Source organism: Trichosurus vulpecula, chromosome 5 (genome assembly GCF_011100635.1).
Source record: "Trichosurus vulpecula isolate mTriVul1 chromosome 5, mTriVul1.pri, whole genome shotgun sequence".
NCBI classification, from domain to species: Eukaryota; Metazoa; Chordata; class Mammalia; order Diprotodontia; family Phalangeridae; genus Trichosurus; species Trichosurus vulpecula.
In genome coordinates this window covers 202555250-202568971 of record NC_050577.1, presented here as the reverse complement: position 1 = coordinate 202568971, position 13722 = coordinate 202555250, and the positions used below count along the sequence as shown (strand labels likewise).

Here is a 13722-nt window from a genome sequence, read left to right as displayed (position 1 = left end):
AGGCTATAACTGGCTCCCCACAGCTTATGTCACAGGAAACCTAAGTCACATGTGGTGGGAGGAGCTTGCTGAACAAGGAGAACAGGAAGGGTGGAGCAGGAAATGCTCAGAGCAAGTTAGAACCATGGGAGGAAGACAAAGGCAAGGAGTCAGCTAGGATTTGTGAGTGTTTGTGGAAAGGCCCCAGCAGAGGGGAAGGCTAATGGGATGGCGTGGCTCTATGCTGTGATATTGTGTCTTAGGTTCTTTGCTGCTATGATGAAGTGGCTTTGGGATTTGGTGGCTGCCTGGATGGGTTGGACTTACTGGTTTTGGGATTTGGTCCTCTGGTATCTGAATAAATGTTTTACTTCTGCCTTCTGTATGGAGAGTCTGTTATATTTTGCGTTACAGAACTACACAGGCATATTCACAATTATTGTCAATGTTGTGATTATTGCCTTCCTGATACAATACTGATCCGGTATCAGTTACATTGGATAGACATTCCTTCTTCATGAGCACACACTAGGAAGATTAAAAGTTGTAGAACTCCCAACTCCTAAAATGGCTTTCACTGAAGCAGGTTCCAGAGCAAAGATACTGGCCTCAGCAAAAACATGGGAAATGTTCTCTTCAAACATTCTGAGAAGTGGTCCTTTGGTCTTTGCCTGAAGACTTGTAGAGAGAGGAAACCATCAGTCTGCTGGGGAAGCTTGAACCATTTTTGGACAGTTTCAGCTGTCAGGAAACTTTTCCTTACATCAGTTTAAATTGGAATCTCTGTGACCTCTGCCTATTGTCCCTAGTTCTTCCCTCTGAGGCCAAACAAAATAAAGAACATGATATGGAAACCAAAAAAGTATGAGGCGTAGGGTCGGAACAAAACCCCAAATATGGGAGGTAATTATCTCACTGCCCTCTGGTCAGACTGCATTTAAACATTATATTCAGTGTCTAGTTGCCAAATTTTAGAAGTGTGTCCAGAGAAGGGTGATGATGGATTGTAGACCATACCATATGAAGATCAGTTTGATGCTAATAATTATAATGGTAATAATAGCAGACATTTATGTAGGATTTTAAAGTTTGCAAAATACTTAAAATGCATTATCTCTTTGATTCTAACAATAACAACAACTCTATGAGGTAGGTATTACTACCATCCTCTATGAGAATCAAAAGGAGCTGGGATTGTTTAGCTGTGTTCAAATATTTGAGGGGCTGTCATGTAGAAAGGGGCTTCAACTTATTCAACTTGACCTCAGAGAGCAGAACTGGGAACAGCAGGTAAAAGTTGCAAAAAGACAGATTTTGGTTGGATCACAGGAAAAACTTCATTACCATTAGAGTTATTATTATTATTTCTGGAGGCAATCAGGGTTAAGTGACTTGCCCAGGGTCACACAGCTAGTGAGTGCCTGAGGCTGGATTTTAACTCAGGTCCTCCTGATTCCAGGGCTGGTGCTCTATATACTGTACCACCTAGTTGCCCCTAGAATTATTTTTTTTTAAATGGTCTGTCTGAAGGATTAGTGGATTCAAACAAAGGCCAGCTGCTTACTTGTTGGGGTCATTGGAGAGGGAAGTTCTGTCCAAGTCCTTGGTGGATTGGGATGCATCCTCTGAGGTCCTTTGCAACTTCTATGACTTGTCTTACATCCTGCAGCTATTAGGTGGCAGAGCTGTTTGAATTCATGTTTCCTGATTCCAAGTCTCTCTTCTTCCTTCTACCATGCTTGCAAGTCCAGCAAGCAAAGCATAATATCAACAAAGTCTAGTAAGATTTCTCATAATAGGCAAAGATGGATAGTCACTTGTTAAGCATGGTACAATAGAAATTCCTTTCAGGTACAGGATTAGATGGTTGCAGTGCTAAAACGATGAGATTCAGGCATATAGTTTTCAAGTTCTTGGCTCATCAAGAAACTAACAGACTAGCAGAGAATAAATAGCTCTTTCTGATTACCAAGCACTTCACTCGAAGTATTCTTTTTGATCCTCACGTTGTTTTGTCCTTTGACTTGTGGATGGAAGCAGAGATGGAATATTGTTCAGCTCTTTGTCCTGAGGATCTCGGTTGCGTGTGGCTTTCCTCAGGGAGTTTGGTCTATGACTTTGGCTTCCTTGAGGCTAGAACCAGTCTGACACGTTTAACTTGATCCTAGAATCCCAGATTTTGAAGCATAGTCAGACTATAGTGTGTCCTTAGCATGGCTCTTGATTAGACCTCCCTTAGCTCCAGCTGTTCAGCGATGATGAAATCAGGAAGACTGTTAATTTAATCTTGGTCGTATCTGTGATTCTTCTTCCACTCCCAACCCCGCTGTACTCAGAAGGAAACAAATAGAGTTTATGATTTTGTGATGATGCTTAACTCCTGAAAGCAAGCAGGCAAAACCATTTCTTTTCAGTTTTCTAATCCTGAGTTGTCCAACAATCTCCATCTACACGGCTGCCAATATAGTCACTGCCATGACAGCTGTTTTATGAGATGGCAGTAACTGCTTTGTTGTAGTTATACTATGAGCCCACTGCTGGCACCTAGTAGGCACTAAAATAAGTACTTATTGATTTGATAGATTTATTGGTGAGTTTATCTGTAGAGTTTCTCACAAGGAAGGTTTATGGGACATGTCTTGGTAATAAAGTTCTGGTTCAGGCCTATGTGCTGCTGGACTGATTTGACTGGGCTTTGAGACAAGTGAAAAATCTGAGTCCTTTTTACTGACAAAAGGTGACTCTTTCAGAAGATGGACATAATGGACAGTTCTCGCAGTTTATATGGTTCTACTAAGAACACCAATGTTGGCATCGTAACTAGAGATTTTTCTTTATTAATGGCATTTCCCTTCGGGAAATTGGCATTCCTGGCACTATGTAACCTCTCATGGTTAAGTGTGAGATTCATACTTTTCTAGATGTTGTCTTATCAGATTGTTCATTTTTCATGAGACTGTGACCTCATGAGGTGAAATGTTTTGGGTTTGAGGCAAAGAAATGTTTTTCTTAACTCCGTCTGAACATCCTTAAGTGAGAAGATGTCTACCACCATAGGGAAGCAGCTGCCGCCTCCACGGCTGCCATGAAACTGTTTGTCAATGTCTGTGGAGGGTAAGTGGGTTGCATAAGGAAGCAACATGGGCACAAGTTCAGCTTGGAGCTCCTCTACTTATTAGCTCAGTTTTCCCATAGATGCCTCTTGCCTTCCCTAATTTTCTCATCAACCTTTCCGGCTTTGCTTCGCACCTGCCTAATGCTTCCTCTTCCTTCCTACATGTTTCTTGAGCAGAGCACTGTGTGGAGTTCCAGAGGACCAATGGCTCCCTGAATGTGACAGCTGAGAATGCCACCTCTCCTGTCATTGAGTTTTGGGAGTAAGTGAAACCTTAGCCTTGTTGGAGAGAGGGATATGGGGAGAAACAATCATGGTGTCAACTGTTGTTCAGTCATTTCAGTTACTCCTGATGCTTCATGACCTTTTTTTGGTTTTCTTGGCAAAGATACTGGAGTGTTTTGCCATTTCCTTCTCCAGCTCATTTTACAAATGAGGAAACTGAGGCAAACAGGGTTAAGTAAATTGCCCAGGGTCGTACATGTCTGAGGCCAGATTTGAACTCCGGAAGATGGATCTTTCTGACTCTCAGTGCAGTGCTCTATCCATTGCATTGCCTAGCTGCCCCATGGTGTCAACAGTGAAAGAATAATTCCTCTTTAATTTTCTGTTTGTTCCCATCATGGTTGGCATGGGTCACAGGGCTATGTCCCTTAGCTCAGAATTTCTCAGGTTTCTTATGATTTGCCGGGAGATATTGCCTGCCCTGTCATCCCCTCCCTTGTTTATTCATTCTCACTCTTAAATACTGCACACACGTGAGCGCGCGCGCACGCACGCACACAGACACACACAGACACACAAACACACACACACAGACACACACACACATAGACACACACACACAGTAGGGGAAAGAAGTGTTGGATGTGGAATCAGAGGACCTGAGTTCAAGTCTCAGTTCTTTCACTTAATGACCATGTAACCAGGTCATTTCCCTTCTAGGTCTCAGTTTCCTTATCTGTAAATGAGGGGGTTTGATTAAACTTCCAAGTTCTGTCCCATTTCTTGGACTGATCCTGTGACTGTATGGACACAAACACATACAGAGTGGGTACACACACTCTTCCTGTATGCATTATGGTTCTTGAGAAGTCCTCTTGGTAAGGGCGGTGAGGAGCAGAAAAGCACCCACTACATGGTTCGCAGCCAGGTCATGTTTGCCCAGGGCCAGGACAAAGTACGTGTGTGCCCTAGGCAAGGTTTGAAAATCACAATCCTACTTGTAAAACATATGCAACTTGACACCACAACATAAATCTTAAAATATCACAGAAAGCAGGATTTTCTGGCATAAAAATATGTCAATTTAGAAGAAGTTATCCAACCCTTCTTTCTCATACTGGGCCCTAAGCAGCTGCCCATTTTACCTGCCTCTGCTTCAAGGTCTGCACTATTTGTTAGAATCCGTCTGCACTATTTGTTAGAATCCGTCTGGTTCCTCAACAAGCAATAATTAAGCTCCTGCTATGTACCTGATGTTGTCCCAGGCATTGGGGATACACAAAAAAGAAACAGTTTTTGCCCTCAAGGGGCTTACATTCCATCAGTGTGGGACAATGGGAAACGCAGAGGATTTGTGGTCAGTTTCTATCTCTGAAGTTTACTCTTTGTATGACCTTGGATGAGTCATTTTATGTCTTTGGGCCTCAGTTTCCTCATTTGTAAAATAAGTGGTTGGACTAGATGACTTCTGAGGTCCCTCTTAGCTCTAGGTCTATGAGCCTATGTGTACTGAGAATGTGTATGTGTGTGTGTGTGTGTGTGTGTGTGTGTTGGAGACAAGAAGTATGAACATAAGTATATAAAAATAAAATAGTGTCAAGGTACTAGCAGCTGGAGGGATGAGGAAAGGCCCCATGTAAGGCACATAACTTTGAAGGAAGTTAGGGATTCCAAGAGTTTTTGGTGAGAAGGAGGTACATTCAGAACATCCTAACAGATAGTTGGGGAATAGGGTTATAGACCCTTTTCCTAGCTTAAGCCAATAACAACCCCCTTCCTCTTCTAGCCCTGGGTCTTGTCTCTGGAGAAGTTTGCATTTGTCCCTCTTGACCTCCCACTTCCCTGCCTTTCATCTGGGCAAAGAAGACCCCTGTGGATGCCTAGGGGACCACAGCTGGTGAACTCTGGGATGAATCCTTGGGTTAGACAGAGTTCATGTAACTGAACTGTTGTTCTGAGGATGGGGTCTGCAAAACTTGATGGGTCATCCAAAACTGGAGCCAGGGTCAAATTTTCTCTCCATAGGAGGCGGGTCCTGAAAATCTCTGAAGGGATCCAGCACCTGGGGAGCCTGCGCTGGGAGCTGGCCCTGTGCCTCCTGCTCGCCTGGATCATCTGCTACTTCTGCATTTGGAAAGGAGTCAAGTCCACAGGCAAAGTAGGCATCTCAGGAGTTCCTATACTCTTTAATTTTAGGATTCACTGCCTTCGCTGAGTGTTAGAGCCACCAGATGTTCATTGGGCTATAGTCTGGAGTAGGGATTCTTAACCTGGGGTCCACAAATAGATTTCAAAGTGTTTGATTACTTGGATGGAAAAAATTATATCTTTATGTAACTAATCTCTATATAATTGACTGTATAAACTATAGTGTAATCTATATAAACTATATAAATATATCATCTATATAATTAACTAGATAATTTATACAAACTATACTTTAATCTATATAAACTATATAAATGTCATCTATATAATTAACTATATAATCTATATTAACTACTAACATATAAATATGTCACCTATATAATTAACTACATAACCTATACAAACCATATTTTATATAAAATGTATAAACATAGAATCTCTATAATTAACTAACCTCTAACTGGAAGTTAGCATTTCCTCAAATTATTTAAAAACATGATTCTGAGAAGGGGTCCATAGGCCTTAGCAGACTGCCAAAGGGGTCTAGGATACAAGAAGGGTTAAGAGCCCCTAGTTTAGAAGCTACAGCCCAGATACCTTTACCCTTGCCTTCTTCCTTCCTCTGAATTCTATGGCTCTCTCCATGTGCTACATACTTTTGGTGGAAGAAAATAAGGTCATTGATAATTAGGAGTGTTAGAAGAAAGTAAAAAAGGATAGCCTACAAAGGAATTCTAACTTGCAGACTGCTTGAGAGTATACCACATAGACCATATAAGTACAATTTGTACACAGTTTACCTACCTCCCTTTTCCTTAATAATAGCCAACTTTAAGGTTTATAAAGCACTTTATATACATTATTGCCATTGACTCCCACAAAAATTCTAAAGACAAGAGGTATTCCCATCTTATGGATGAAGAAACTGAGGTTAAGAGAAGCTGAGGGGCTTCCCTGGAATCACAGGGTTGGTGGGTGTGGGGAGGGCAAAGATCAAAATTCTATTCCAGGTCCTCCTCACTCTAAGTCTAGCATACTTTCCACTACCTGAAACAAATTCCTTGTAAAAATCCCCAGTAGAGATCACTAACCAGCCCCCTGACCTTCTGGGAACCAGCTGGAAAATGGAGGGGCACTCTCTACTCCAGAATGAGTGAGGTATCAGTAAGTATTTTGAGTCTATTAAATACTTTCCATTCAGGGGACCCAGACAGGTCTTTTCCCCATCTAGGGGCTTGACTGTCCTAAAACTTCACTGCAGAAGAAGGGAGTTAATGTTAACAGCCCCAGTTACATCAGGATTTAGGAGAAGTCTGGAAGGTGATCTTGCTTACAATCTTGTGTTATGTCTTTGTGTACTCCATGTTGTCTAGCAAGACACAGTCAATCTTAGGAGAAAAAGGATATATGAATGGAGATGGATAGAACAGTTATAGAGGAAAACCGGTGGATGCCTGAAGCCTTTCTAGGAAGGGAGCAAAATGTGGAGGAAAGGTAGCAGGAGAGAGGAGGGGAGATTGATCTGAGCAGCTGCGAGGCATATGGGGAGGGAACAGCTGAAGGGGGAACCTCTTTGACCTTTCCCATGGGGGAGATTTCCTTGCTCCTTATCTCCAAATGTCCTACCCTCTCTTTCCTCACTCCTTTGCTTGATACCTTCCTGACTACCTTTGCTTGAAAACCTCCTCATTTTAACTCCTCCAAACTGATTCCTTCCCTTATTGCAGGTAGTATACTTCACAGCCACGTTTCCATACCTCATGCTGGTGGTCCTGTTAATCCGAGGGGTGACTTTGCCTGGTGCTGCCCAGGGGATCCAGTTCTACCTGTACCCAAATCTCACCCGCCTATGGGATCCCCAGGTAAGGGGCTTAAGGGCATTCAAGAATGAAATCTCCATGCCCATTCTGGGCCATCCACAGGTTGTCTATCTATTCTCGGGGATTGCTTTCCAATTACTTTCTTGGGTCTTAAGTTGCCTAGGAAGCCGTGTCTGGAATCTTCTCTTTTCTGATTCATAGCTGCCATGAAGCCTGGAGGCTTGAATTAACCTTGGTAAATGCCTTGGAAACCAAGACTTTGCTCTTGACAGCTGCTTCCTCTTCCCCTCCCCTTAAGTCATTCTTCTCTTTTGATTTGACATCTCCCCCTTTTCCCTTTCTCCTCAGCTTCCCATTCTCTGGGCCATTTCTTTCTGTCTGTTTGACCCGTTCCTATGTCCCGGGGACCTTGCTCTCCTCATCTCCCCCCTTCCTGCTGGGCCCTACTCTTAGCCACTTTCCCCTTAGACTGGCAATTCCTGCTCTTGTGACCCCCAAATTAGAGGCTGTTTTCAGTTCTTTCTGGCACAAGATATGTTATTCTGTAATAAATACCATTCGCGCCTGTCTTTTCCCCTGCAGGGTGCAGGGAGGGACAGAGGGAAGGCAGCCTTAGTGGACAAAAGCACCTCCGAAGGAGATTAAAGGGTCCAGGCGGGAGGGGGCTGAGAAAGGGTTCAGTTCAGATCTCTGTGGCCTTCTTATTTAACTTTTTTTAAATAGATTTTTATCTGCTGTTCTGATGTGTGGTTGGGGTGTTTATAAAGCAGATGGGCTGCAGGAGGAGTGGTAAAAGTCAGATGCCATCCTCTAACTCCCCCACTTTTAGCTGTGTCCAGGTCGTTGTCTTGTCCCCCTTTTCCTGCCTCTTCAGTTTCATCAGGAAGGCAGAGAAAGGACTCCTGTGCCTGATTTACAGCCTCAATGTTTCATGCTTTGAGATTGACTGACAGCTGGGGGGCTATGTCTTACACTTTGTAACACCCACTGCATCTAGTACAGTGTTACTCCCATTCACAGAGAGTAGTGGTTCATAACACTGATTAATTTGGGATTGTTGTTGTTTATCCTTTGTTCTCCGAGGGTACCATGACATTGCGAAGGAGATGTCATGACTTGCAAGTGAATTGGATTTAAGTGAGGGAGGGCTGTGCAAAGTCACCAGCCTCATTCTCTCCTCTGGAGCCATCTGGGTCCAGTGGCAAGACATAGATCAGGATAACTGGAGATGACCCCGATGCAGTGGGAGACTTTGGTCTTTTTAAGCAAAGATCTTTCCCAGGTCTCAGTTTGTCTGAGGCAAAGCCCATTCAGTGATTAAAGTAAAAATGAGCAAAGAATGGCCTCCTTTACCTGGTCAAACAAATTAAGATCAGTCTGAGAGGGGAAGACCTTCAGGGTTTCTTGCCAAAACAGAAACCATTGTGATTTACACTCCCTCTGAGACATCAGAATCCAAATGATAACAAAGTGAGGCTTGGGCTGAGACCCACTGTTGGCCAATCAGTGAGAGCCAGAGTGATTTGGGTATATGGCATGGTCTATAAAAAAGAAATCTAGCTTGTAAACCCCAATATCTTGCTTGGTTTCAGCAATCAAAATTTATATTCCTTTGGGCAGAACACCTGCATGCCCTATGTGGACAGAAGGAGGGGAAGGAGAGGAAGGAGGGAGGGAGGAAGGGAAGGAAGGAAGGAAGGAAGGCAGGAAGGCAAGCAGGTGAGTGCTGAGTTGCCCAAGTGGAACTGGCCAGTTGGATCCCCAGTGGGGCAGCTACTACTACTCACAGGTTGTTGTTTGTCCTTTGTTCTCAAAGAGGACTATGACATCTGGAAGGAGAAGTCATGACCTGCAAATGAATTGGATTTAAGTGAGGGAGAGCTGTGATTAATTTATTGTTGCAGGGAATCACCCTTATCATTTTTTTTCTGGCTACCCACACACATCTCAGCTTCCCAGCTAGTTGTGTGCAGTGCAATGAACGTGAACCATCCAAATACTTTGAGAACATCAGAAAGAAGGCTTTTGGGAGTCATTTCAACTCAATTCAAGAAAAAAATTATGAAATGCTCACTATGTGCAAGGGGTTATGCTAGGCACTGGGGTACAAAGAAACAAAACCAAACCAGAGCCTGTTTTTGAGGAGATGGCGCTGTACTCTGAGTAGGAAGAGCACACTAGTATCTGAGGCAATCAAGAAAGGCTTTATTGAGGACTTGGCACCTGAGCTGAGATCTGAAGGAAGCTGAGGGTTCAAAGAGGTGAGAGTGAAGAGGAATGCCTTCCTGGAATGTTAGACAGCCTGTGGAAGGGCAGGAAAACAGGAAATGGAATGATAAATTTGGGGAACAGTAGTAGGTCCATTTGATGAAAGGGAAAAATATTAAATAAGTCTAGAAAGGTAGGAGGGAAATTGTGGAAGCCTACAGTGTCAGGATATCCTTATGTGGAACCAGTGTTTCATTCTAGAAGCAATAGGGAGCCACTGAAAGTTTTTGAGCAAGACAGTGGAATTATCAAAACTTGTGCTTTAGGTAGACTGCTTTGGCAACCGTGAGGAAGATAGAATGGAGAGTGAAGATCATGGCAGGAGGGATACCAATGAAGAGGTTGTTATCATGGTATGAATGAGAAGTAATCAGAGCTTGAACTAGAGGGGTGTAATATGGGTAGAGAGAAGAGGACAAGAAATGCTAGGGTGGTAGAATTGATCCTTGGCACCTGATTGGGTGAGGGGATGCTCAAGGATGACTCAAAAGTTGCAAACATAGGTGACTAGAAGGATGGTGGTGTCCTCAATAGAAGCAAAAAAATTGTAGGAGGGACAAGTTAAAAGGATAAAATGAGTTCTAATTTGGAAATATTGAGATGGAAATGCTCATGGGTTATGGAGGCAGAGATGTCAAACAGGAAGTAGGGAGGGCACTAACAACTTGGGAAGGGGGGAATCAGGAAAGGCCTCTTACAGGAGGTGGTGCCTGAGCTGTACCTTGAAGGAAGCTAGGAATTCTCCTTGGAAGAAGTGAGGAAGGGAAGCCTCCTAGACAAGGGAAGACAGCATATGCAAAGGCATAAAGATGCGAGACAGAATGCCATATTCAGGAGAACAGCAATTAATCCAATTTGACTAGAATGTAGAATGCATGAAGATTAGTAGTGTACAAGACTAGAAAGATTGGTTGGGGCCAGACTATAAAGGTCTTTAAATGCCGCATCAAGGAGATTATGTTTTATCCTAGAGAGAGTGGGAATTTTGAGCAGGGAAGTGCTAGAGTTGGACCTGTGCTAGAGGAGTACTGTTTTGGCATTGTGGACGATGGATTGGAAAGGGAAGATACTTGAGTCAGGGAGACTAATTAGTAGGCTGTTGTAATAGTCCAGAGAAGAGTTGAAGAGAACCTGAATTAGAGGCAGCTAGAGATGTAGTAGGTAGACCTGGAAAGACCTGGAGATAAGAAGGCCTGAATTCAAATCTTGTCTCAGACATTTACTAGCTGTGTGAACCTGGGCAAATTACTTAACCTCTTCCTGCCTAATAGCACCTACCTTCCAGAGTTAGTGCGAGGACAAAATGAGATAATATTTTCTAAAGTGCTTTGCAAACCTTAAAATGTTACATTAATGCTAACATCCTCCTCCTCCTCTTCCTCCTCCTCCTCATTAGCCAGCTAGCTAGGGTTCTGGCTTTACAATTGTAGAAAAGGGAGTGAATACGAGAAATATTTGAGAAGTAGAATCACCAGACCTTGACAACTCTTTGAATATGTGGAACAAAGAAGAGTGAAGATTCAAAGATTGCTAGAAGAGCAATCAAACTTAGATGACTAGAAGAATGGTGGTATCCTTGATTCAAATAAGAAAGGTAGGAAAAGGGGGGGGGTTTGGTGAGAAGATGATGTGTTCTGTCTGATGATGAGACTCATTCAGTTGGAGATGTGCATGGGGCAGTAAACTGTGGTGATGTGGGATCCAAGCTCTGGAGAGAGACGATCTGATGAGATCACTGAAGGAGTGTAGGGAGAAGAGAAAATGACCCAGGACAGAGTCTTGGGGGGTAAACTCACACAAAGAGTAATAGGAAGATGATCTAGGAAAGGAGACTGAGAAGGAAGAGCCAGACAGGTAGGAAGAGAATCAGGAGAGAGCAATGGCATGAAAATCCAAGGAGGGATGCTTAGGAGGATGGAGTAGTAGACAGTGACAAGAGCTGAAGAGAGCTGAGGAAGGATGAGGATTGAAAAAAGGCCATGGCATTTAGCAGGAGAATGTTGATAACTTTGGAGAGAATGGTTTTAGATGCTAGAAAGAGAGCTCAAAGGAATTAGTTCTCAGGGGAGATAGGAGGGATGGGATCAAGGGTGTAAGTAGAGAAGGGCCACCTTTTCCTAGGAGATTTAATGCAAGCTTTCCCTGTCTCTGGCCCCAGCTCAGAGCTGAATCTATGCTCGCTGTTTGACCTCAATTCAGAGCCAAGTCTTTGTAACAGGCAGAAAGAGTAGCTCTTTGCAGGGTGCCTGTACCAGAGCCATAATTGAATCTAGTTGGCACCTCCCTGGGAGTGTGACATTTCCAACTGGCAGCCTGGCACCTGTAGTCTCTTATCTTCACTTTCAAACACTCAACCAGGGAGCTGAGATCAGGTAACCCACATGGGCAGAAAGAATGGCATCTCCTCTGTCCCCCTTTCTTCTCAGAGCAGAGGAGATGGAACTAGGAGAGGCAATACTAATGATAATACTTTAAGGATCTGTGAAGCCTTAATAGATGGTTCTCATGCACTATAAGAATCCATTGCCTCATGGCCATAACTCTGGCAATGCATGTGATGCTCTGCATTTGGAATCAGAGGACTCAGGTTCAAATCCTGGCTCTGCCCTGTATGACCTATGTGACATTGGGCAAATGATTTCACTTCTTAGCCTTGTTTTTCTCATCTATAAAATGGGAGGAATGGACTGGATGATCTCCCAGGTCCTTTCTAGCTCCAAATCTTTTGATTCTATAATTTGAAAGGATGAAAAAACATTCAAGTGATTACTATGTGCCAAGCACTGTGCTAAATGCTGGGAATACAAATGTATATACATATATGTATATATATATATGTATATATATATATATATATACATATATAAAGTTAGACAGTCATTGTTGTTAAGGAACTCATTCTTTAATTGAGGAAGACAAGGATAGAAGAGTTCATCTGCAAGGCAGATGGAAAGGCCAGATGTTCTAGGAGTCAGCAGCTGGGTAGATGGCAAGGGTTGAGGGTCCTTAGCTATATCATCAGCTCAGATGATGGCACCTAGGTATCTGGAGGACATAGCAGCAGAGCAGGAGGTAGGGCCAAGTGGGTTTTAGGACTGAGCATTTGGTAGGGCTTGATAATCGTGCATCTCACTTGAAGTCTTGTAGTTGATTGTTCCCAGCTCATCCAAGTGGTAATGCATAATTATGTCATTCTTCTCCCCTGTCTGGCCAAATGGGGTTGAGGTAGACTGAGTCTGGGGAAGGAAAGGGAAAGGCAAAAGAGAAGCAAGTCCCTGATGTCAATCTGTCTTTGGATTTGCCCTTTGCAGTTGGTAGAATTGGCCAGAGCTGGATCCACATGGCCAAGACTTCAAGAACCCAAAGATGCATCCATGCCATGCTGAAGCATTGGAGATGGAGTGGTATAGTGGGTAGAGTGTTGGACTTGGAGTTAGAAAGAGCTGGGTTCAAATCTCGACTCTTGCTGTGGGACCATGGGAAATCCACTTAGCCTCTCTAACCTTCTGTTTTCTTATCTGTAAAATAGGCACATTAAGGCTTACCTAATTGGATTATTGTGAAGCTTAAATGAGATAAAGTATATAAAGTGCTTGGAAAATCTTAAAGCACTTCCATAAATTCATGGTTAGTTATTACCATTTTTGTATTAGTGGAGAGGGCTACCTTGCCTTTACTTAGTGCTTTTCCTTTCTAACAAATGAATATATGGAAAGCATTTATCAAGTGCCAAGTACTGTGCTAAGCACTAGGGATACAAATAACAAAAGCTAGATAATCCCTGTTCTCAAGGAGCTTACCTTTTATTTAGGGGAGAAAACATATAAAAGTTGATCTGCAGGGTAGGTGGAAAAGTCCAGGAGTCCTATCAGTTTAGCAGCAGGGCAAATGGTAAGACCCATGGATCCTTAGGTACTTTCACATCCATTGTCTCATGCTATCCTCATAACATAATTTTGAAATGGATATCCCAAAGAGCCTTCTCTCACATTTGACATCTGGGGGAAACTGAGTCCCAGGGAATGGAAGTGACTAGCCCATCTGAGGTATGGGGTCATGACTAGATGTCATATCTCTTGGTTCCCGGCTGCACTGGCGGTATTCAAAGCTAAATTGATTGCTGAATCCTGGAGTCTGAGCTGTCTTCCTAAACTCACTCTGTCTTGG

At 43.1% G+C, this 13722-nt stretch overlaps 1 protein-coding gene across 2 annotated transcripts in view; it reads left to right on the top strand.

Moving 5' to 3' along the window:
• Nucleotides 1-13722, top strand: part of LOC118850606 (sodium- and chloride-dependent GABA transporter 2) — a 43099-nt gene that overhangs the window by 14042 nt on the left and 15335 nt on the right. For both annotated transcript variants that reach the window (XM_036760147.1, XM_036760146.1), the window contains 3 exons: nucleotides 3272-3356; nucleotides 5345-5477; nucleotides 7195-7329. In XM_036760147.1, the coding sequence (XP_036616042.1) occupies nucleotides 3272-3356; nucleotides 5345-5477; nucleotides 7195-7329 (353 nt within the window). The remainder of the gene's footprint in view (nucleotides 1-3271; nucleotides 3357-5344; nucleotides 5478-7194; nucleotides 7330-13722) is intronic.